Genomic DNA, 25,031 nt, shown 5'->3' with positions numbered 1-25,031 from the left:
CACCTTTTACTGTTACCTTGGCTTTTTTTTTTTAACTCTTGTTGGCTTGTTTTGAATTAGATGGCATTCACCTTTAAGATTAATTCAGCTTTAGAATAATCTGTTTAGTTAGCAAGCTTGACAGCTTTAGAACAGGGGCTATACCTCAGCATATGGCCATCACTTCATTACAACTGATCCATGATCTCTGCTGAAGCCTTTGATTACCGGTAAGACAGAAAGCAATTATTGCAGTCTGCATGCTAAAACCAACCCAAATACAAATGGAAGTTCCAAAGTCTTTTATTGTAGCCCTTGCATGGCTGAGCTGCCCTCTAGAGGGATGCACTATGCATCACCCCAAAGACAACATAGGATGGAGAGAATCATGAACCCTGGAGAATGTGTTCATTTGACAAGATCCTTCACATACTTCCAGCCTTCCACAGTGTATTCGCAGGCCCTGGTGGGAGCTACAGACAAGGCAGACATAACTGTCTGCACCCCTGCAAGGAAAGCAGAGAAGAATTATCCCAATCATCATCATCATGCAAGCCAAATTTCCTAATGTTATTCTAGCACTGTAGGTCTCTCTAAACACAGAGAGAAAAATCTCTCTCTATCTCAGAAGCTTTCAAACACACTGAGGTCTGAATGATCCGTGGATCAATCACAGCTTTATTGTCTCAGTAGCATTTGTGACACAGAGAAATTCCAACTTCAGGACCAGTATAAGGGATAAACAATTGCAAGACTGAAAGAAAGAACTGAGCCAAGTTCCATTTTATTTCTGGCCTTGCTACAGACTCCATGGGTGATGTTGGACATGTCACGACACTTGCAGACCATGTTTCCCCACAATTACATGAAGACTTTTTGCTACACCATAAAAAATATAAATTAACTTACTAGGTATTTATAACATGCTTTGGCCTTCAAAGATCTCTAAATCTCTAGCAATAATGGGAATACTCATCCCTCTGGAAAAGTCAGAGGCCGAGTTCAGACATACTACCATCTGAAGAGTTTACACACTCCTCAATCTTTACCCAAAGGTTCACCTTGCTTAAGAATAAGTCATCATTTATTTTTATGCTCTAGTTTCTCTGACTGCTACCAGTGCTCATGAACTCACTGGTGCATAAACTCTAACTATTTGTTATGGGGGCCACAGGCCTCCTCAAACACTTCACTGAAACATTCAGTCTTAGATTCTAGGACAGCGTAGGCATGCCTATCTTGGGGCACAGGTGGGCAGCAAGCTTTGTAGGTAAAAGAAACATCAGCTCCTCTGGTTAGAAAAGGCAGGCACGTTTATGGGCACTCATGCTCCTACTTACTTCACAGCTGGAACAAGAAATTAAGTCCAGAGTCACTCAGTGTGCTACTGGTAAAACCTGGAGCACAATACGCTTCCTTAGTCCCAGTCCCAATGCTCCTTCCACCAGACTGTAACATCTATCATCTCCTTTTCTGACATTCAGTTTAGGAGGACAGTATTGAAACAAGACTGCTGTAAGTTACATCACTCTTGGCCCCTTGCTCCTTTCTCAGTTTGTTGAGAAGTTATTTTACCTTTATTCCAGTAATCAGAGGGGGAAAAGTCAAATTTTGGAGCGGGTGGGAGCTAGAAAGAGAAAGACAAAATATCAGCACTTGAGGGGTTTCACTTATAACAGGATTCACACCACCTTGGAGAAGCCTCTTGACCTCAGATCTCAAAGATACTTAAGTGCCTACTCTCCCTAAGTCTCAAAAGGCATCAGACATGAGGCTTAAAGTCTGAACTTTGTTCTTCCCCCCAGTATAAAGTAGGGGCAGAAGGCAGTACTTATCTTTTGGGTGCTCCTGAAAAATCATCTCCATGGCTGTCTCCTTACAGTTATCTATTAGTTTAGAATAGTCTCTAATATGAAAAATGCTTTTCACAGAATCACAGAATCACTAGGTTGGAAAGGACCTTTAAGATCATCAAGTCCAACCATTAATCCAGCGCCACCATGTCCCCTAAACTTTCAGCAAAGGCTTCTGTCGTTCTGAGGATTTTAAAAACTAAGAATTACTCAAAGAGAAGGGCCTCTTCAGGCAATTTAAATTCAACCTGACAAACTGTTAGCAGCTTGAGATATTAGGCGGAGAATATTTTCATTAATTTTTTAAAAGCATGTAGGATCCTTCAAAAGAAACTTAGGAATACCAGTACATAGTGAAATACCTCACAGAGCATGCTTGCAATCTCCTCCTTGACCCTGCATAGGCTAGTTACCCCGTCTCCTTTGGAATAACATCTGTGAGCAATGTCTCTCCCCTAAATTAAAGATTTTATCCTCCTTCCATTTCAATCCTCTTCAAAATATTATCACTGTGAAATCCAGTTCCAACAGCAAAACTCCTGCCAGCGTCACTGGAACCAGAATATCACCCCAATGCTTTCTCCTCCTCAGTCAGAGGATGTGTTTGTTTTGCTGACTGTGTTCATCTGCACAATCTTTACCTCCCAGCCTATGTAATTTGTCCACTCTTGGATAGCTGGAGGCAGCGCTGCTTGAGCTTTTTTGAGGGCTTCAGCACCTTGTGTACCACTGCCCAGCAGTCCCTGATCATATGCCACGTATACAGCAGCTCCAGCCAGGCTTCCTTTGATGACAAACCTGAAAAAAATCAAAAGCAGCAACAGTTCAGTTCACATTATGACTATCAATGCATCTCTCTCGGTAGGTTGTGACCATCAGGGGGAGGGTATTGATAAAGAAATCTGAGGATCACAAATACTCTACTGCACTGTCTTATTACAGACAACCAGCAGCAGAAAAATACCTAGCTACCTTTCCTTTCTTCCTAGGCCAGCTATTCCCTGTCAGCCCCTTGAAAACATAACCATTCGTGTTTTATCAGTGACAGTTTTCAAGAAAAAATGAGAAAGTGTCCAACACCTCAGAGTATGTGCCACTTTTTGAAGTCTGAGAATCACTGGCATATACCTTTGATAAAAGGAACTAAAGGATTTTGCAGTGGGTAAGACATCCATGTTAATGATGTGGCTCTTGCTGTCTTGTTAATAAGTAATCTGATTAATTTGACAGACACCAATATCTTCTTAAGCTCATTACGGTCCAGTTAACACCTGGCCATGCCTGTTCCTGCGTTGCCTAGGCTTTTAGACTTTCCTGGTAGACTGCATGGTGTACAAACACTAATTTTACAGCTGTAGTGGCAACCTGCAAAATGGAAGACAGAAAGAGAACTATTTGACCTTATTTACTTTTTCATTATAGGTGAGATATCTGGGGAGAGTGACTTTTTCAAATTCACAAGGCAGAGTTGTTTCCCGTTTTTAAAAAAAAAACAAGCCACAAAGCTATCATACACCTAAAAAAAAAAAAAACAACCACCAACCAAACAAAAACTTGCCAGATAGCAGTACTGCAGCAGTAGAACGTGACAGATACAGCCGTAGAGAGGCAAGACCGAATCAATATTTAAATCCACATATTCACAACTATTTTGGGGAAAAGGGACTTATCTGTTAAAGATTACTACTCCCTCCCAAAAGCACCTTCCACATCTCCCTTCGAATGGGCTGTATGTCCAGATGTGAAAGTGTTCCCTCAGCAAACAAGTGCCCTTGGGCGTCATTCCCTGGTTTTATTTTACGCTTTCATGCTTTCTACGAGATAACCGCCAGACCCCTGACAGGCATCTGGAGACGTACAAAGAAGCTGCCAGATGGAGGCCAAGCCTGGCACGGGGGCAGACGAGGTCAAGGGCGCAGCGCCGCAAGGCCAGGCGCCGGCAGGCCAGCAGGGCCGGCCGGGGCCCTGGAAACAGGCCGGCCCGGGAAGACTCGGAGGAGACCCTCGGCGCGGGGACGCGGTGAGCCGCGGGGGCGCGGGCGCAGGGACTCACTTGACAGCGGGTAAAAGCCGGGCGGCCATGACTGCGGCAGGGGCAGCGCGCTTGGCCGCGCGCCGCAGGGATCTTCGGGAGCCGGTCACATGGCCAGGGGAGCGCGGCGGCTCCGACCGCCCCGCCTCCTGCTTTGGGCGGAGCGGAGAGCACGGGAAGGCTCGGCCGCCTCGGCGGTTGCTGTGGCAGCCCGGCCGGTGCCACGGAGGTCGCGCGGCGGCTCAAGGAGGCGCCGCCGCCCCCCCGCCCTGCCGCGGTGGGTTGGGGCCAGCCGCGCGCACGGGTAGGTCGGGCCCCGAGAGCGGGGGCCGGGGCGGACGAACGAGCGAGGGGGACGCGCAGGGCCGTCCCGCAGCCCGCGCTCAGCGCCTCCGCGTGCCTCTCCGTGGTGAGCCCTCTGCGATGAGGTCTGCTCTCGAGTCCTGCGGGCACATCTCCCCGCCTTGTGTGGTGATGTCCCTCCTGTCACCAGTGCTTCGTGCTATCGTAACATGCCGGTAGACGGTACCTTGCTGCTCTTCGCATCTCGACGGAAGCTCGGCCAGGGCCTCAGCCCCACGGCTCGTGACACGGCTCCATCCTATCGACTCTCTCTGCTGCTGCGTTTCTGTGTTGTGCAGTCGGAAGTGCCGGTTATCCTGAGGTACGGCTTTTTGCGGTTAATGTTATCGGCTATGAGTTTAGTAATTCTTTAATGAATTAAACGTTCTGAAGATTAGACATGAGGGGTTTTTTTCCCCTGTAGACTAGGGAGAACTCGTGTTGTATAGAGGTTGACTCTGAGTTCAGAGCGCTGTGGGAATTGCCAGTGAAAGATCTCTTTCTTAAAATCAGATGTATTCTCTTTGTCTCTTTCTTTTTCCTTTGTCTCTCTTTATCTTTTTTTTTTTTTTTTTAAATCAGCACTCCTAACCTTTTAGTCACTGTACACGCTTACATAAAATTTGGCCAAAACAAAGCCAGCTCTTGCTCTGGGTGCCTGTCATGTTTGGAAACCATCACAATTCTGATTGCGAGCATCTGTTTCTCACTTTTGTTCTTAATTCTAAGAAAATCTAGATAGGTTCAAAACAGAATGTATTTGTTGTTTTATCTACCTTTAAGCAAACAATAGATGGTTTGAACTGCTGATATTCACCTGACCTGGATCCCTTGTTCGTATTAGGGGAGTAGAATTAGATGCAATGAATAAAAATAGAAAATACCTGTTGTGTTGTCAAATCACATTATGCTTTTAACTTAAAACCCTTGACTTGCAAATCTGCCTGCCAACTTCTCAACTTGAAGAATATATACTATCCTGTCTCAGAACCTTCCAGCTCTGAAGTTCATACTCGTTCCCATTTTTTTCCTTTTATCTTCTCCAGGCCCCAATCCTGCAAAGACTTCTGTCCCTGATCATCTCTGTAGCCTGGGTAAGACTGTTAATTAAATTATCTCACTAAGTATTATCCATATCCTGATATGCTGCCCTCCCCCCCTGCAAAAGCTAGTGTTAAACATCTTTGCAGAACTGTGCAAGTTGGCAAAGTGAATTTTGCAGAAAACAGCTTCTAGAACCGCAAAAGTTCTTTTTTAATTCCTCCTATATTCACTGTATCTAACTGCTTCTGGCTACTAAAGAATTTGTGAAGACAAAAAACTCAGAAAATACAGAGAAATAGTTCTGGCTAATGATGCTTGGCTTGATAACAATGTTTAGTGTCAGTAAGTTTTGATACTGACTTAAGTTTTGAATTTTCCTTTTCCAGGACAAATCCTAAAGAAGGAGAAGTACAGAAATAAATCTCTCACCTTTCTCCCTGCCGCGTACACCATTTAAGATATGGCAGGCATGTATAATTCCCAAAGCATGGAAAAGCACATCTAAATGTAATCTGTCAGCGTGATTTCATATCTGTTTTAAATTTTTGTCAACAGCTGCAGATAATATACTCGTTTGGAAAAGAGATAATCATTTAATTAATTTTGCTTTTCAGATTTTATGTCTTTTTACATCAAATATATCTGTGAGAATCTGAAACAGAATGCAGCAATACAAAATGCAGAGGGCTTTTACTGTAAAATTGGAATTTCAAGTCATGGTTTAAATGAGGAATTGGTGCTGACTCCACAAGTTTCTGTGGAGTGCTCCATTAGGGACAGACATTTAAAAAAAATTCCCCCAGTCCATTTAAGACAGACTCAGTGCCAGACTGGCTGTCCTGGAGCAAATGAAAAGCTGAGAAAACAGTAGTTAAGCAAGGCAGGAAGATAGATTAGATGATTTATTGAGCTTTCTCCAGCTCTCTTTGGATCCCTTCCTCATACAAGAGCAGGGTTTATTGTCTTCAGGCCTGCAGCTTCACGTTTTTCATCCTGCCAGGGTTACTCCCTCTGAACAGGGAGTTGCAGTGCTTGGTACAGCCAAGCCCTAACGTTTGTTGGGCAAATGCAAACCATTTGCAGGACGGTGGTAATCCCTGCCTTCAGCAGGGTAACGGCAACTTCTTTGCAGCTTCTTATCAAGGTGTTGACTGTCCATGTCCTCCCTATCTTTCTTGAAAAGGTGACTTTGGCTTCCAGTGGAGACACTTCTGAGGTGGAGTCTCAGTTCTACACAGCACCTCTTTTATATGCAGGACAGAAAAGGACTTTACATGCCTCTTGCAGGTTGGCTTCCAGCATCAGAGGAAGGAGATTACAGTATTTTGGCTGGAGTGCTCAGCTTCAAGACTTCACTTCGTTCTTCACAACTTGGAGGAATATGAAGCCAGTAGGAAAAGTGCTTTGTGCTACAGGGATCGTAGCTGGATTCCTAGCTTTCTTCTGGAAAGACCCTTTTAACCCAGGTAGGCTCACCAGGGTGGTCATTCCAAACTGGAATATAAGTCACATAAGAGGAGAGGTTGAATTTCCAAACTCTGACTGCTGGTCTCATTCCTGCCCATAGTCCTACCAGAGTTGGTAGGACCAAAGCAATGCTTCATCCCCAGAAACAGAGAGAAGCTTGAAACAAAGAGGAAGACAAAATGGTCTAACAGCACTTACAAGGGATCCTGCTGTCTACGTGGGGAAAAATGATACGTACTTTGCCACTGCCTTTCTCTTTTTTTTGTTTTGATTGCAAACTCCTTGGGGTCAAGAACCATCCCTATAGATGTGCAGTGTCCAGCACAAGAGGGCTGACATGTCTTCAAACTGATGGTAAAGAATAAATGATATGCAGAAGGCAGGAGGTGCAGAGCCTGGTTTATATTGTACAGCTTTTTATAATGTGAAAACCAACTTCATCCTTGAAAGATACTGGTCTAGGGATGCAGGCAAAAGGCACGTTACACAGCTAGCTTGCATAACCATATAATTATTCCCTGGCAGTCATAGCCTAGGCATAATGTCCACAACACACAGTAATAAAACAACGCACCTCTTGGGCAGTTGGGCCTGGGAGTTGTTCCACAGCAACTGAGCCATGCTGGTTGCATGCTTTTATCCAGTATCCAGTTCCAATTCCATGGAAGAATGCTGAGCTGGGGAGGAGGGATGGGAATGGTGAAGCAAGGCGTGGCTGTTTGGTTTCTAGCATGCCAGTGAAGTGGGTCAGACTGAGCTTCCTGCTCCATGACTAAGTATGAACCTGGGTATTGTCAGGGTGGAGGAGGGAACTGGTGGTTACATGTTAGTGGAACATGGGCCAAGCTGACTGCCATGTGCTGGAGCTTGCTGAGCTAGCCAAGCTTTCCTGGGACCCAGGCCAAAACAGATCAATATGGCTGGATACTTGATATGAGGTGGCTGATGACTAATCTTTTTGTTGTAGGCACCTGTCAGAAGGGAAAAATAACTAATTCTTGAGAGAGTAGGTGATTTTTTGATTATTTTCAGTCTAACAAGAATTGGAAGGTATTGTTAATCTGGCTTCATCAGGTCAGTCCTGCCTCTTCTAGTTTTGGAACAGCATCAAGACTTTTGAGCATTTACACACGCCTTTCTACTTCAGAGCTCTGCCAATAGTTAAGGCCATTTCCTCTTATTTCCTCAATTCCTGCTTAATTCACTTAATTCTATATCTTTTATTCTCTTTCCCATAAATAAGAGAGCTTGTCTGGTGCCCGTGTTCTCCTGACTGGAGCCAGTGCTGGGATTGGAGAGCAGATGGCATATCATTATGCCAGATTTGGTGCTGAAATTGTTTTGACTGCTAGGAGGGAAGCTGTGCTGCAGAAGGTAAGAACTTCCTTGTATGAGGGAAGACATAGAAGATTTGGACTTTTATCCAAACAACAACAACAAATTAGTTGTCAGCATGATAAATTTTCCTTCGGAACTGTTGAGCAAAACCAGCTTAGTTATTTCTAAATTCTTCCCACTTGCGTAGAAAGATGGAACATGCCCGTGACATGTTTTGAGCCTGATTTGCTGGCAGAGTCACAGAATCACAGAATGGTAGGGGTTGGAAGGGACCTCTGAAGATCACCTGGTCCAACCCCCCTGCCAAGGCAGAATCACCTAGGGCAGGTTGCACAGGAACACGTCCAGATGGGTTTTGAAGGTCTCCAGAGAAGGAGCCTCCACAACCTCTCTGGGAAGCCTGTTCCAGGGCTCCGTCACCCTCACAGTAAAGAAGTTTTTCCTCATGTTGAGGCAGAACTTCCTGTGCTGCAGTTTGTGCCGATGGCCCCTCGACCTGTCACTGGGCACTGCTGAAAAGAGACTGGCTCCATCCTCCTGACAGCCACCCTTCAGATATTTATAGACATTTATAAGGTCCCCTCTCAGCCTTCTCTTCTCCAGATTAAACAGCCCCAGGTCTCTCAACCTTTCCTCATATGAGAGATGTTCCAGTCCCTTAATCATCCTCGTAGCGCTCCATTGGACTCTCTCCAAAAGTTCCCCGTCTCTCTTGAACTGGGGAGCCCAGAACTGGACGCAATACTCCAGGTGAGGCCTCACCAGCGTAGAGTAGAATGGGAGGATAACCTCTGTCGACCTGCTGGTCACACTCTTCTTAATGCACGCCAGGATACCATTGGCCCTCTTGGCCACCAGGGCACATTGCTGTCCCATGGATAACTTCTTGTCTACCAGGACTCCAGGGTCCTTCTCCGTGGAGCTGCTTTCCAGCAGGTCAGCCCCCAACCTGTACTGGTGCATGGGGTTGTTCCTCCCCAGGTGCAGAACTCTACACTTGTCCTTGTTAAATTTCATGAGGTTCCCCCCGCCCAACTCTCCAGTCTGTCCAGATCCCGTTGAACAGCAGCACAGCCTTCTGGTGTATCAGCTACTCCTCCCAGTTTTGTATCATCAGCAAACTTGCTGAGGGTACATTCCAACCCTTCATCTAGGTCATTGATGAAGATGTTGAACAAAACCGGACCCAGTACTGATCCCTGCGGAACACCATTAACTACAGGCCTCCAAGTGGACTCTGCGCCGCTGACCACAACCCTTTGAGCTCTGTTGCTTAGCCAGTTCTCGATCCATCTCACAGTCCACTTATCCAACCCATACTTCCTGTTACGGGAGGCAGTGTCAAAAGCCTTACTGAAGTCAAGGTAAACCACATCCACTGCCTTCCCTTCATCTACCCAGGTAGTCACTCCATCATCCCTGTGCAATTCTTTGCTGTAACTGATCTCCTGGATGGGCTGCTTTGTGTTGCCATACACCAGTGCCTGCTACAGTATGCCCTGTTTTTCCTACCGGAAGGCAGTAACACTACATGCTGGGGAGGTGTAACCCAGAAGGTTACAGGAGGATGGATATACACTGCCTGAACATTTACATGAGGAAAAGGTATGAAGCTGCATCAGGGGAAGTTCAGATCAGACGTTAGGGAGAAGTGGTTACAGTACCAAGCCTGTCAGAGTTCAAGGAGCATCCAGATGATGCTTTTGGTCGTACGGTTTAGTTTTAGGTAGTCCTGCAAGGAGCAGGAAGTTGGACTCTATGATCCTTATGGGTCCCTTCCAACTTAAGTTATTCTGTGATTCTATGAACTACAATTCCTGTGCAATATTGTGCAGCTTTTCAGAGTCCAAACAGTTCTACTTGTAGCTGGTTTGTTAAAGACTCAAACCTTTTTGTAGGTTAAATAATTTTTTATTGGCTCAAATAGATGAGGCTCCTTTATCTGTAGTTTATAAAATGGGACAATATTTAGAGAAGGTATCTCTTAAACTGTGGGGATAGGTGACTGGCAAGGAAAGTTCTTCACTGTGAAATGGCACAAAAGAAGAGTTGGGGACAGTGAGCATAAGAATAGTTCCTAATGCCTGGAAGGTGTTATTTCAGCAAATAGCTAAACTGCGTATCGTTACTGGGCACCTTCACATACTCAACATAGCAAAGGAACTATGAAAGATGACTACTGCCTTGCCAGGTATTTTGGAACAAAAAGAATTTAATGTAAAGCATAACCCTTATTCCAGAAGAGTTCTCCTGAAGAAGACTGGTTTTTTTGGGTGAATCTTGATCCTTTTCCAGGGTAGATTGAATCTGCGTCCTGCTAAGAGTTACCTCTATTTCTCTGGTTAAACAAAGTCTGGATGCAAAATAAGCAATCCATGGGCTCAATAGCGGTAGATTTGCAATTAAAGTGCATCTCTGTCCAGAACTGACTCTCACTGATAGTGGTACGGGGAAAAAACCAGTGCCTTACAGTGCCCTTATTTCTATTCTTTTCCCCCCACTCCATATTGTTTAATCTTTGGGTGTGTTCTTTTTCGAGGTGGTGGAGAAATGCCTGACACTTGGAGCAAAGAAAATATTTTATATCCCTGCAGATATGTCTTCCCCTTCTGAGCCTGAAAAGGTGGTTCAGTTTGCTGTCCAAAAGCTGGGTAAGCAGAAGGAAAATGGCAGAATCTGAGGAGAGAGAACAAACTTTGCTTCTCACTCCAGTTTATATCATGTTTCTTTTTTCAAGAAAGGTTTAGATCACACCTGGCCTGGTCACCCTTCAGGGATTATGGTTCTCAAGCTATGTCATACTTCATACTGGCATGCAAGTTTTATGCAACTGATCAGAGATAAGCCTGATGGCACAGATCTTATCTTGTCTCCTTTCTGATAACCCTGGAGTTGAAAGATACAGGTTTCTGTAATTTACCTGAGTACAGAAGGCTGTGAAAGGAGAGGTATCTTTGACTTTTCAGATTTTTGCTGCTTGCCTGGTCAGAAGCAGGTGAGCTGAGCAAGGAGGAGGGATTCTGATTCTGATCTCAATTCTGTCTTCATCTTGGGCATTTCTTTGGCTTTCAGGTATATAGACAATTCTCATTCCAGTAGGAGCTTCCTGCTACAGTTTTCCCGTGTTCACTGAGAGGGATGTTTAGAATGGGAGGGTGTGGGGGTTGTAAATACCAATCTGGATGTGGCCATCTTTTTAGCTGCCTTTCATGGGGAGGGTATGTCTTTTGCTAGAGGAGAAAAGTATGCAGAAAGTACTTGCTTGCAGTACTTCACTAAAACCGCACTCCACAGCAACAGTTGCAGTACCTCACCTATCGCAGAGTAACATGTGCACATGCATTTGCCAGATGTGAGCGGCTACCAGCTGCACGCATTCAACCCTGAACATAGTGCCTTGTGTTGAGAGAGACAGAAACTGGGGGGTCTGAAAGCAGTAACCTGCCCTGTATAGAAGGGGAAGGTGGTCTTATTTAACCAGAACTGATTCACACTACTCCCACTCATTCTTTAGTACTCACAAGCAACAAGATGTGTATGACTGAGTACCTTGGCCAAGCTTACTTGTGGTGATACAAAGGACGAGGGATGCCCACTATTGAGTCCCCATTGTGTCTTCTGGGTTCTTGGTTGGTGACCATGTGCTGCTTTTTGATTGTCTTTTGTGCCCTGTAGAGTTCAGTGATTATGATCTTTTGCCTCTCCTTCTTGTCTCATTGGGGTCAGATTGTCATTAGGCAGAATTTTCTGTTATACTCACTATCCTTTTGTGCATTATTTGAGTGTCTTAATTACTTCACTATACTCTTGGTTTTCCTGATGTGGCTGTCTTAAGAAACTGTGTGTAAGTAAGTGTGCTGTGATCTGGACGACCTGCCAGTCCAGCAGCCATCGATTCATACTTTTCTTTCAAGCCTTCTGCTGTTTCTGCAGATGTTTTTGCATATATACATTCGCATACCAATCGTAATTTTTCTGTTACAAATTTGTATACTTATAACTTGGAAAATAGAAACCACCAGAACTAAGTTCGAAGTCTGCATTGCCCTGAAACATCATTTTGGAGAGCTGCAGGCGAAGAACAGCTTTTCTTCCAATTCTACCCTTGAGCTGCTCCCAGATGAACATATTTCATGTATCTTAACGGTAAAGCACTTTCTAGCCTTCTGAGGGAGAGGCTGGTTGGTTCAGCCCTCCTGAGTTCCTTGGTGATTGGTTAGGGTCTGGCTCCTTTGTTTGACTACTTTTTCTCCTATCCACAGGGGGACTGGATTACCTGGTGTTGAACCACATTGGTGTGACCCGTTTCCAGATGTGGGCTGGAGATGTGGAGTATACCCGCTGGCTCATGCAGGTGAGGTTTCCCAGCAGGAAGAGCTCACCTGGAACTGGGTGAGTCTGGCTTCTCCTGGGACAGCTTTGGGAAGCTCAAAGGCAAATTCAAGTCTAAGGCAATGGTTGAGAACAAACCTTTTATTTATTTCATTCATTTTATTTCATTCGTGTTTCAAGTCAAATGGTTTGAAGGCTTTGTTATTGGACAGGTATTTTGCTCAGTTGTTGTATATGTGTGCAGAGGAATGTCTAGGAAGAACTTCTCTCCTTCCTTCTGTCCTTCTTATCTGCCGTTAGGCCAGAACTATTGGGGATTGATGGGAAGTTACAGGCAGTTGTTGAACTTAATGTATCGTTTAGGAAGGCCAATATAATCTATAGCAAGTGCATATGTCATTGCAGAACACAATAAGTTTGTATGAAATAGTGTTTGCCATTTGAATCTCTGCTCACAGATTCAGAGTTTTCTTATAGAATCACCGTGGTACCAGGTTTTTGGACCATGGACATGAAGAGCTGTTTTCTTGATTCAGTCTTCTTAGGTCAGGTGGGTCATATTAGTTCCATTTCATGTTGGAAGGAGCCTGTTTGATGGAGAGTAGGGAGCTTGGGATCACAGGTAAGAAATTTCTTACAAGTTAGAGGGCAGTCAAGCTTAGAAGAAATGCTGAATATTATGCTTCATTGTAGTCTGAGCTCAGTCAAGAGGAACTTAAAAGGGGAGCAAATTGAGACACTACTGGTGTCCTTGTTGTTGGATAGGGATTGCAGAGTAAAGAATGGCATATAGAGAAATCAGCGACAGCTAATTGTCTCTTGTCAGGAAATCTGTATGTTAAAGCCCAGGAAGAACTTTTGCTCTGGCTCTTCTCCATTGCTTTTTCTGGAATCTGAAAGACTCATGGATGCAATGTTTGTACCCATCCTCACACAGCTGACTCTTTTTGCTTGATGTTTGAAAAAGCAAATCCAAGCCTTGTTCCTTTCCATTTCTGACCACTGTATTGGCTTTCTGGCTCATGCTGCCCTACCCTCCAAATCCTCTTGCTTCTTCCATGTCTACTTTTATCATTCCAGGTGAATTTCTTCAGCTATGTGGCACTTGCAACAGCAGCTCTTCCCACTCTGGAGAAGAATAAAGGCACTCTTGTGGTTGTTTCTTCTCTCATAGGTTAGTGTCATTAACTGGCATAACTGCTGGCCTTGTGGAAACAATGGTTCCCAGCACATCATGTTTGTGTCTTTCAACCCCTCAACACATTTTCAAGCTGTGCATTTTATAGCAGCAAGCAGGATGTTGGCTGGCTGGCCACCTTCTTTTCTGGAAGACCTTCTCTGTGTTGTATCATTTTGCATTCCCTTGGAACTTCGCTCTTCACTCACCACGTGCGCAGAGCTGCGGTTTGGCTCCTGTCCCTCACAGCCAGGCCCATCTCTCCTGCATTTCTGACCATCCTGCCACTCTAAGGCCTTCTGGCTTTGGCCAGCCTGAATAGCAGGCTGCTGAGTAGCTGCACCTACTGTATGGGATGAAAAGGCAGGAGAAGGTCTTCAGTCTGTGCTCAAGGAAGCTGCATCACCATACACAAGTTCAGACTACAGCTCATCCATGCCTTGGTGTGGTGTCAGGGAAGTGTCATGGCCGGATGCACCAGCATGTGACCCAGGCCATGTGTGTTTGCATGGGGTGCAGGTAGACCATGACACTGGACTTTTTAGCCCAGCATGTGACCTGGTTACTGTGTAAGTTAAACAAAATTTCCTCCCTTTATCCACATATGTGGAGGCTCTTGTGCTGGGATGTGCTCACACAAAGTGGTGTCATTTTGTGTGTGTGACTAGAAATAGAGGGAGACTCACCTGAACAGAACATGGGTTGATGCAGGATGGCAAAGCCTCTGTCTTTGCCCAGATTCCCTCTCCATAGCACCATCCTCCTTACAGCTGCTTTCCTGGCATTTTCCATTCTCTCTTTTTCCTTTCCAGGGAAAATACCCACTCCCTTCACCACTTCTTATTCTGCCACCAAGTTTGCACTGGATGGATTCTTCAGCTCGCTGCGCCATGAACTTATTATGCAGAAGAGAAACGTCTCTATCACACTGTGCATCCTGGGCCTGATTGATACTGATGCAGCATTAGAGAATATCAGGTGTGTATTTAGAGGCGGATGTAGGGGTCTGGGAGGGAGTGTGTCTGCAGGAACATGTCTCTTCTTGAAAACATGCAAAAAATGCACAACAACTGTGTTTAAAATGCTGTACACATCTGTTTGGATGTGCAAGAAAACTAATGGGAGGAGTGCATCTGCTTGGGTACATCATGGGGGTTGTGCATGCCCATCTCAGCATGGAACATGAGCATGCAGAACTCTGTGGTAGTCAGTCTGCACAGTTAAAACCACACCAAAGATTGACTGGCTTTGAGTGATCCTCTGAATGTTTCCTTCTAGGGGCAAAGTGCACCTAACTGCTTCTCCTGCTCCTGAAGCTGCGCTGGCCATCATCTGGGGGGGTGCCTTGCGGATGCAGGAGGCTTTCTATCCATGGTGGCTGCAGTACACATGCTGCCTCTGGGTTTTGTTCCCCTATAACCGGGACCAGGTTTTACAGAGTTACTATAACTATAGCAGTCCTTAAGGGATACTCAGTCTCCTCTCCCATGCTACATCCCTTCTAATCACATGCCCCCCGTGCCACTAAGCATCCCATTCAACTATTGGTGTCAAGCAGGAGCAGGGCAGCAGTGGTGGCAAAGTAACCTTAGCTCTTTTCGTAAGACTTTTCTTGGGCTCCCTCTCATCTGCTTCAGCCACAGTTGAGATATTTCTACTTGTTAGTCAGAGATCGTTCCCACTGTCAGCTCTGTCTTAGCCCTCCACCCATCTCCCCTCCTTCAGCCTCACCTGTCTGCTTTTACTGCCTCCAGTCTTGTCTCGGCTCCAGCTATAATCTCTGTCTGTACAGGATGTCCTGTAATTCCTGGGACATCCTTCTCCACTGCTTCATTGTTTTGTGGATTCTGTGAACCTTCTTGCTTCCTGTAAATAGAATTCTAATCTCTATTTTAATTAAACTATTTTTTTTACGTGTTGGTATTGCATGTGGATTGCTTGCTCTGTGAAGAAAGGCTGGTGACCTGGCTGCTGTGAGCACAGGCCTGTTGGTAGACTTTTGCTGACTGCATGGGACCTGTTAAATCAGCTTTTCCTTGCTTTAAATGCCAAGATGGGTTGACGATTCCTGCACTGAACAGGAGAAAGAATGTTGAGGGAATTCTTCCCTAACACATTATTCCTATGGATATGTGTCATGGCTTTTAAGTTCTAGCACCTAAGAAAAAGGAGTCTCTGCTTGAATTCTCCTGGGCTGGGGATGGAAAAAAGATCCTATGTATGTGGGCTCCTTGGTGTCTGAGAGAATGGTTATTTAGTGTTGCTCCTGCCCACAATGCATGAATCCTGAAGGAATTTTAAGTAGCTTTGAAAGCTGAACATTTTGTAGAACCTGGTTAACAGGTTTGCAATTTATTGGAACAGCCAGCTATTGCTTAAAAAACAGGCTTGTCTAGGGAACATAGAACTAAAATGGAGTGTGCAGAGCCTTGCCAATCACAATCTTTCTTCAATCATAGCTGGTCTTCTCCAAGAAGAGAAAAGCAGCACGTTGAGGGGTACATTCTAGCTGGTGAGAGGCAGCTTCCTGTGAAAGGGCCACTGCATGCCCCTCTCCTTCTTTGCTCTGTTGACAGCTTGGTGCTAGACTAAGTAAGTGCACTCTTGTTCTGAGCTAAATATAAAAACTGGTGTGCCTGCAAGAGATGTCACTGCAGCTTGAGTTCTTTTTCGTGTTACTGGGAATGGTATGTGCCACTTCCAGTCACAAGTATATTTTATTCACATCACAGAAACAGGCACCAGCTGAGTGTTCTCCTTCCTCTCTCCTTGTCATTGACTGGATTTTGACGTAACAAAGCTTTCTACAGAGCTGTGTGGAAGTAAGAACTCACTGCAGTTCACAAACTCTGGAGTCTGAACTCACACCTTTTAAAACACACAACTGCATGTTTCTCATCACAGTTTGCTATATACACCTTGGCTCAGTCGTTGCTGCAGGGGCAAGGAGGCATCAACAATTGAGGTACTCCTATATTTCATTCTCTGCTCATATTCTGCTTTTCTCCACACCATTAAATAGGGGTTTCAAAGCAGAAGAAAGTCCCAGGGAAACTGGTGCTTTTATAGAAGGGGTTAGAAGACTGAACCATGGGCATGGCCAAACGCAGTTGGTTCTCTACCAACCTCAAGCATGTTCCTCACCTTCAGGGCAGAGATGAGGAGTCTGTGCATTTGCTTTCCCTTTTCCTGGTTCTGTGCATCACACCAGATGGGCTGGGCTCTGGCATCAAGGTGCTGTTGAGAGAACCAGTTTTGTTCTCTCAGGTGTGAGCAGGAGTTCTTAAAAGATGTCTGGTATCTGCACGCAAGAGCTGTGACTGGTTTGTGTTTAGCTCTGCTGGAGCTTGGCTGCTGAACTCATTCGTTGCAACTGTGCTAATACAGCAAACGTGCCTTTTGGGGATCATACGCTGAAGACTGGAATAAAAATCCAGGCAGCTGCCTTAGAGACACAGGGACACTGCATGGTGTTCAGAGTAAAGCACAGTTGTTTTCTATAGGGCTCAGGCTTTGTCATCCATCCCCTGGTGAAATGCTTTTTAACTGACTGCACAGATGATTTGCTGAATGGAAACAGACTTACCTCAGGCCTTTGTTGATAGACTTCAAGTGTAACTATTCTCTAAAAGCAGGTGCAACTAATACAGTAAGTAAGTAAAACCCCAGCTACTTAGCAAGTAAAACTTTTATTAAATAAATTTAAGATTTTTTTTTTTATCAGGAATTTGACATTGACAAAGCTTGTATCACACCTGTAACATTTTACAGTCACATCAGTAATTGTGATGGAAGAAACTGTAAATGCTGGTTTTAAACCAGCTTGACTTAGAATTTCCAAAGTCCTTTTTTTCCCATTTTGCATTTGTTGGCCTTTTTTTTCTTTGTTTGTTTGTTCAAAATTAGATTAAGTTCAAACTTCATGAAATTACTTGTAGCAGAAATAAAGTACATCATTATACAAATCACATACATAATAGATGTTAAGTATAAAAATGGTATTTACAATAAGTAAACATGGACTATAGAAACACACGGACTCGCACAGCTTCATCCATCTCTCTCAAACTCTCAGCATCAGATACAGAAGGGTGGTTGAGGAGATGGGAAGGTACTTAAAAGAACTGTGCCACAAACATCTGAACAAAGGGAAACTGGAGAAGGATGGGAATTGGCCAAGGTTCTCTGAAGTTCCCGTATCTCGCTTCAGTATCAATGGCATCAACCTTTCTCCACTGTTCATGTTTGAACGCAGACACACACACACACATGAATGCTCTTGGTACCTTATCAAACTCTGGAATATTGAAACTAATCATTCAGAAGGTTTGTGGGGTTGGTTGGTTTGTTATAATTTCCTTTCCTTATTTTGGTAGAAACAGAGATGGGAGATGCCTTATCAGTATGACATCTCCCCCACCCCCAGGGGATCTTTGTTAAATCAAGCTCTGAACTATGTTCTGTGCTTATAGGTATGTGTATGTAGCTGTTATCTATATATGCTGCATGATGTATAATCTGTCCCTTCGAGGGGGTGGTGGGGAAAAAACAGAATGATAACCCTCTTTCATCATAGATTCTTTGTGTCTGCTTGTGAAAGCTTTGCAGAGGGTGTAAGAGGTGAGTCCTCTTGCTAAATTCATATGGAGAAAATGTCCCATTTTGTCTGGGAATCAGAACTGCCCATTAACCAGCATTAGGTTAATTCTGACATGGGGAGGCAATCTGTAGCCCCTTGAAGGCTTCTGTCACTCTGTCTTGGAGATTGCATCTGCTCACACTGTCTCATCTTCTCTTGCCTTGATCAAGAAAATGTTGTTACTGTGGAGAGCTATGAAACACAGATCTGTGCGACGTGTGGGGAGGCAGTACAGTTCCTGTAGGTAGAGAGACTGGTTTCCTGTGCTTTCAGCCTAATTCAGGGGTGCTCAGGATAGGCTTTGGCACCAAATTCCAGGAGCTTTGTCTGCAGAAGCCTTTGGAAAGGTAAGACTGAGAGCTCTTGAGATCCTTAACCAGGCTGGTGCTAAGGTCGCTGGACGAGTGACTCGAGCTGAGCAGCTGGCTGTGCCCTAATCCTGGAGGTATGTAGTTCTCTTTCTCCTTGCTTCTTGCTAATGTTCAGTAGAGAGATGTACTCTCTCTCTCCCTCTCTCTTGCTCTCTGTCCATCCAAACATCCTCTCAAAATGTTCAGGCCTATCTGCAGTGCTTGCTGAGAAGACACTGTTGCAAAGGTAAACCCTTAACTTCCAATCCCTCTTGCAAGGAGTCAGTCTCTGAATGGAAAAGTTTGGTCCTGTGAGCCACTTTAAAAAAAAATAGAGACTGTATATATATATATATATATATATTTTTTTTTTAATATTTATCTATGAAAGGGATGGGACATGGGGCAGGAGGGAGGGAGGGACAGAGCTAAGTTTCCATACATCACTGCAGTAACCTAGAGACACACCAGTGTGTTTTCTTGGTCCATATACACCAGGCATACCCCAAAAGGAAGAGCTTCAGGTCCCCAGGGGCTGCTGGTTCTCTGGTCCCTTTGCTATGCACCACATTAGCAGCAAATACAAGAGTCCATCATGGCAAGAATCTTCTTGCTGGGCAGATACTGAGCCTTCTCTTTAATTGCATGTTTTGGGGAAGAGGGCAGAAGGAGGATGGGGTGGGTAGGTGGGGAGAAGAGGAAGGAAAGGGGTGGTGTCAAAAGAGTTGATAAATTTACTGGCCTCTCTGTAAATCAACCTGAAGCAGAAATTCTTCCTCTGGACTTTCCCTTCACCTGAACAGAAAGGGAGGAGGGAGGGAATTGGGAGATTAGGAGGACATCTATGCAAACCTTTGAGTTGCTGTTGCTTAAATGTGGAGGAAGATGACCCCAATTAGAAGGGACCAAGATCAGCCCTCCCTTGCTCCCAGCCTGTTGGCTGGTAGGAGCTAGCCCTTTGACAGGCAGCTCTTCTGTGGCCCTTCACAGTCTCACCTTTTCTCTGCTTTTCTGTGATCCTTGTGAATCATGGGATTGTCCCTTCTTACTCTGGAAAGCATTCTCTGTAGACTAATTTCAGGGCATGTGTAACAATTGAAAGCAAAACTACTGGGTTTTAAAACCTTTTTAGGAAGATGAATGCTTTTTGGGAGCAGTCAGAAAGGAGACCAAGCCTTGCTTAGACCACAGGCAGGTAATCTGAACCCATCTGCTTGTCAGGGCCCTGAGTGTGCTAATGGGCCTTAATGGCCTTGACCAGCCTCACCTGTGGCCTCTGTCCACACTGTCTGCTCATGGGCCCAGGAGTCTCATTACAGCTCAGGCCTGCACCTTCAGTCCTTGTCTATATTGCAAAAGTGCCAGTCTCCACCTGTCCATGGACCTGTCCTGTCCACGGATCTTACTATCTGGACTCCAACCCTTGGATTGTCTTCCCATCTTGATGTCAGATCTGTTTATTATTCTCATTATAGACCTGCCTGGCAATCACTGGTCTATGTCTGACCCCGTTTACCTTCACCAGACCTGATCCTGATCTTGACCTGTGGATTGATTCTCTTGCTTGGCCTTGGGCCTGCCTCATTGCCACAAACTTGTCTGATGATCTAGACTCTTGGTTGAACCTGGCCATCATCTCCAGGCCTGCCTTGGTCGCCTTGCTCAGGTGCTGGGCCTGGGCCCTGGCAGTCGAGGCCTCTGCCCTGCTAGATGTGTTACTGCATTCAGCTCCTGGCTTCCCACCCTGCAGGGAGCAGCCAGACCTTGCTGCCCCCTGACACTGGCCAGCACTGCGTAGAAACTGTGCTGTGATGGTGCCAGCTTTACCTGTGCTGCAGAAGTGACTCCTGCTTGCTCACTGCTGTCAGTAGGGATGGTTGGCATCCTTGGGTCGTTTTAACTGGACCTTCAAGCGTTTCATGCCAATCTGGAAGCCATTCATGGCCTGGATAGCAGTCTGTGCACTGGACGGGTTGTCAAAGCTTACAAAACCTGAAGGACAGGACACAGCCATGGATAATTACGGCACTGTTGATGCCATGCCCAATGCATGAGTGTCCTCATGATCCATCATGCTTCCCTTGCCTGCTGGTGTCAGCACTCACCAAAACACTTGCTCTGGTTGGTGGCACGATCCATGAACACCTTGGAGGAAATGATATTGCCAAAGGGCAGGAACATCTGCATCAACTCATTGTCTCCAAACTCCTGAGGGAGATGGTAGATGAAGAGATTGCAGCCTTCAGGACCTGCAGACATGGAGGCAATGGGGAGAGACAAAACAGAGAGCCCCCAAAGAGAAATGGGCTCAACTCAGAGCACAGCACTGGAGGAGAACCCCAGTACTACCTCCTCTGTCTTGACCTCCTCTTGCTTGTCTCTTGCAGTCACTGGTCCTCAAAGGGTTCTGAGGGCTCTCTAAGAGCAGCTGGGAGGCAATATGCAGAGCTGGAGTTTCTGGAGAGCAGACTTACTTTCACAGTTTGCCCAGTTCCCATATGGGGTGCTGGACACAATAACTTTGTGAGTGTCTGGGTGCCGTTTTGCTGGAAGGAAATTAGCTGAGGTGACAGCTCCTTGTTCATAGCTCTCCCAGTCCCAAGAGAGCAACAAACACTGCTATATGAAAGCTGCTGCTCTAGCATTCCCTCCCCACAGCTATGCAGTGGTTGCCTTGAGCCCATAAGCCACAGCCCCAATTGGAAATCTGCTGGATTGCCACACATCTGATTTATGGGCTGACCTGGTCCTTGCCCACTCCTTCACATGGTCCCTGTGAGCCTGATGAGCACAAGGAGCTGCTCCCTTTCTGACACCTGCTGTATGAAGCAGGAGCAGACAGAGAATGCCTTTGTCTCCTAATTCTGTCCAGGCCAGTTTTGAAATAATCTGAAAAACAAACTCATGAGGCTAGGAAGGGCGAAGTGAGAGGAGAATGCATTGGAGAGGCTGGTTTGACTGGTACCAGTGTGGTTCTGGCATCAGTAAAGATGGGGAGGAAGCGCTCTTTGCCTCTGTAGGGAAGGTCCTGACTCCATACCCTTTGGTGTCAAAGCTTGGTGTTCTAGTGCTTGCTGTCCCCTTTGTACTTGGCAGCATTGGGCCAGGAATAAGCAGCAAGTTTGCATGACAAACATCCTCTGAACCCTTCCAGTCCACTCATGGTTGGTTTCATAACCCAGATCCAATATTAAAGATTAGAGTGGACAAAGATTAGTGCTGTCTCCTCTCCATTGGTTCTGTGGTGCAGAAGACGAGCTACACAAATCCCCCTGCCCTGCTGGACACACACATTCCCACCCTGATCCTCCTCACCTTCTCGTTGCTGCTGCTGCAGGATGGGAGGTGGCTGAGGGATACTCTGAGCAATGGGGGTGATGGTGGTGGTTGGATACACAGCTGTATTCCAAGGAGACAGAACAAACTGTTTACCTGAGGATCTGGTCAGCTATGCAAGGGCCTGAGGGAGACAAGGGAAGCTTGTACCTGCATACTGCTGAACTCCTGTGAAGGCTGGGTGCAAAGTCTCTGCTACTGAAGGGCTCTGGGCTGCAGAGAAGAACACAAATCAGAAGCACAAGAAAGGGAATCACTCATGTGTTCTCTCCGTCTCTCTCACCCCAACCCCCATCCCCCTGCCAAGTGAGTCTCAGTGCCTGGCCCATAGGGAGCTAGAAGAAGTTTTCTGTGTAGGGAATCCAGAAAAGAGGAGCTAATTGCAGTTCCTGAGGCCTCTGGATGTTGAGGGTTTTTTTCCTGTTCTCCGTACCGGAGTATGGTGCAAGGCCATTGGTATAAACTGTTTCCAAGGTTGGATGTCCATTTGGGAATGGTACCACTCCAGTGAATCCATTTGAAATGGGTGCCACCAGTCCCGGCATGGCTGCTGTTCCCAGGAGAGGCGGTGAATGTAGCCCTGTAGAGAAAGAAGAGAGGACATCCTATGAGAGCCAACGTCCTGCAAAGCCCATGCTCCCTCCGTCCATCTGCCTGGCCAGACTGCTGCGTATGAAGCTATTATCTCTTCTAGTTGGCACATGGAGGTGACAGACTAGTGCTGGAGCCTTCACAAAATTAGAGGCAGCACTAGTGAGAAGAGTGTGCGCAGCTTAGTTAGTCCTGGCTGCTGTCAGAGCTTTGGGATGGAACATTTTTAATCCAGGTTTGTACAGCACCTAGCATGACAAAGCCCTGTTCTTGACACGCATTCAAACCCAATACGCATTATTACTCATATTATTACTGTGGGATTATGATAATGAATAACAGCTGTAGAGTCAGGTGCAATCCTGGGAACCTGGCCCTTCCTTATCAAAGGGAAAAACTGCATCAGAAAGGAACAGCTGTAGGGCAAGAGAATGTGTGTTGAACATGTGAGGGTGTCAGGGAGGTTGCAGAAATCTGCGCTCAATTAGGGACTGCTGTTTCTCAGAGGCTGCAGTGTTAGAAGAGTGGCCTAATCCAGATGCTGAGCCTGGAGGGATGTGGGAACTGTTTTACCTGTACAAGCACCATGCTGAGTGCTGAGGCAGGAGTTTCCTTGGTAGTGAAGGACTTGCTGCGTCCTGGCCCACACCAGGCCCTCACCTGATGTTGGTGCAATAGGAGTGGCTGGCAGCCCGTTGAGACTGACGGCACCGATCTGTTGGATGTGGCAAGGGGAAAAGGCGACGCCTGGGCTCAGGTAGCTGCCGTGCGAGGTGGAGAGAACCGTCGTCTGCTGCTGCATCAGCTGCAAGGCAGGACCGTGCAGTCAGGGCCCCATGGTGCCCAGGGCTTTGTGCCACTTAGGGCCTCGCCACCGCCCAGGGGTCTCAACTCCACTCAGGGCCACGTACGGCTTAGTGGCTCGCTCCGCTCGTCCCAGGCCTCGCGCTGCTGGGTGCCTCCCGCCATCAGGGCTCCACTGCTCGGAGCTCGGAGAGGCTGTGCAGGCCAGCTCGGCCTCCGCCTTCCGCCACTGCTGCCGATGGCCGGGGACAGACCGGAGCTGCGGCCTCGCCATCTCCCCCAGCCGCCAGTGGGGGTCGCCGGGCTCCCGCTGCCTGCTCCGGCGCTCCCCGCGACTCAGCGGGACCTGCTGGGGCGGGTGTCGTCGTTGCCGTCCTCTGAAGCCCCGCACCCGTCCCGGCTGACGGTCCCCGCGCCCGGGGACCTCGAGGTGGGCCTGGAGCTCCCTGCGGCCACGTACTCACGCAGGGGCTGCACCTACTGACGCGGGTCGGCGGCCTGGGCCAGGCCATGTGTGGAAGCCCCCCCATAGCTGGGCACAGCTTCCTGCCCTACAGCCGGGGGGACACAGCTAGGCGGGCAGACTCTGCAAAGCCAGGGCCATAGCCAGGCAGCCCTCCACCCACCCTCGCCCTCTCTGCATGCCAGCAGCCCGGAGGGCTCTTCGCTCAGCTACGCACCAGGCCATCGCGATGGGCCCTTCCTGCTCAGAGAGCTCCTGCAGCACCCTCTCACCACAGGCCCTGCTGCTGCCTCAGGCACAGCACACAATCTCCCACCAGCCACAGCCCCTTCTCTGAGCACTGCCACTTCCCCTGGGACACTGCCAGATATTAAATAACACAGCTTTGCCTCGAGGAATGGGGTCCAGATCCCTCTCCTTTTGCCCAGCCTCAACGAGGATGCCCTGCTGCTGAGACATGCAGAGCTCATTATGGTACGTGCACCCTGCCGTACAAACAGGTGTCCAGCCAGGCCCGGCTCTTACGGCACGCTCTACCATCTGAGGTCTGCCCCATGATCCACTGAGCTCAGTCTTGCCTCTGGCAGTGGCCTGCGCCCTGGGGTTGGGAGACGACAGCTCCTTGTGGTCCCATAACGCACCTGACTAGGCAAAAATGCACAATGCAAAAAGCGGGGGTGAAAGGGTGGGGAGGGTAAGACACAAGGTTGGGAGGAAGGTTAGGAGGAAGAAGAAAACAATCCTTCTGGTCCTATCTGGGTATCAGTTGCTGCTCTGGAGCTTAAGATTAAATCAGACTGCACTCAAGAGTGCAATGGCAACAAAGACTTAGTTCTGGATGCAAAATTTACTAGCCCTTTTTATAAGCCTTGCTTTTGCCATCAAGCAAAGAAGAGCAGGGGAGACGCTGGCACAGCTGTTTGGAAACTGTACAACTCCACAGGAGGAGCTGGGGGGGCGTGGAACACGGCAAAAACTACATGGCACAAATCCTCCTTACAGCAACTACAACCGTGTCCCACTATATGCTTTGCAACATACACACCACTCAAGCAACCTGCCTCATCCACAAATGTCTGAGTCAGTAAGCCAGTGTGGCCAGGTCTCAGCTGGAGAATCTGGTGGCTAGCTAAACCTTCTCTTGGATTCTTCCACAGAGAAGCTGATTATTGCTGTTGCGTAAAAAGAACAGGAATTGCCTAATTTCATGGCATTGCTGTCTCCATAAGCTGGCACAAAAGCGAAGCAGCTGGGGTGGAACTGACCCTGCAGGGCAGTGCTGGG

At 46.8% G+C, this 25,031-nt stretch overlaps 3 protein-coding genes across 4 annotated transcripts in view; 1 reads left to right on the top strand and 2 right to left on the bottom strand.

Moving 5' to 3' along the window:
• Positions 1–387: 387 nt before the first annotated feature.
• Positions 388–3,914, bottom strand: MICOS13 (mitochondrial contact site and cristae organizing system subunit 13; the record flags this gene model as incomplete). The annotated part of the gene is made up of 4 exons (XM_082011003.1): positions 388–485; positions 1,555–1,606; positions 2,474–2,630; positions 3,886–3,914. 4 exons carry the CDS (start codon positions 3,912–3,914, stop codon positions 388–390), a joined length of 336 nt encoding a protein of 111 aa, XP_081867129.1.
• A 2,717-nt stretch (positions 3,915–6,631) lies between these two features.
• On the top strand, positions 6,632–15,029 carry HSD11B1L (hydroxysteroid 11-beta dehydrogenase 1 like; the record flags this gene model as incomplete). The annotated part of the gene is made up of 7 exons (XM_082011002.1): positions 6,632–6,716; positions 7,961–8,091; positions 10,595–10,706; positions 12,318–12,409; positions 13,468–13,561; positions 14,377–14,542; positions 14,843–15,029. The coding sequence occupies 7 exons, from the start codon at positions 6,632–6,634 to the stop codon at positions 15,027–15,029; spliced, it is 867 nt and encodes a 288-aa protein (XP_081867128.1).
• A 5,388-nt stretch (positions 15,030–20,417) lies between these two features.
• Positions 20,418–25,031, bottom strand: part of CELF5 (CUGBP Elav-like family member 5) — a gene marked incomplete at both ends in the record, with an annotated part of 38,932 nt that continues 34,318 nt past the window's right edge. The window contains 6 exons of one of the 2 annotated variants that reach the window (XM_082010827.1): positions 20,418–20,545; positions 20,659–20,802; positions 21,869–21,952; positions 22,040–22,102; positions 22,323–22,469; positions 23,141–23,285. In XM_082010827.1, the coding sequence (XP_081866953.1) occupies positions 20,418–20,545; positions 20,659–20,802; positions 21,869–21,952; positions 22,040–22,102; positions 22,323–22,469; positions 23,141–23,285 (711 nt within the window). Of the gene's footprint in view, positions 20,546–20,658; positions 20,803–21,868; positions 21,953–22,039; positions 22,103–22,322; positions 22,470–23,140; positions 23,286–25,031 lie in introns of those variants that run through there. The other variant, XM_082010828.1, reaches the window with a different exon arrangement.

This window comes from Phaethon aethereus (genome assembly GCF_964289735.1).
Source record: "Phaethon aethereus genome assembly, chromosome: 26".
In the NCBI taxonomy this organism is placed as follows: domain Eukaryota; kingdom Metazoa; phylum Chordata; class Aves; order Phaethontiformes; family Phaethontidae; genus Phaethon; species Phaethon aethereus.
This window is presented reverse-complemented; position numbering and strand designations above follow the sequence as displayed.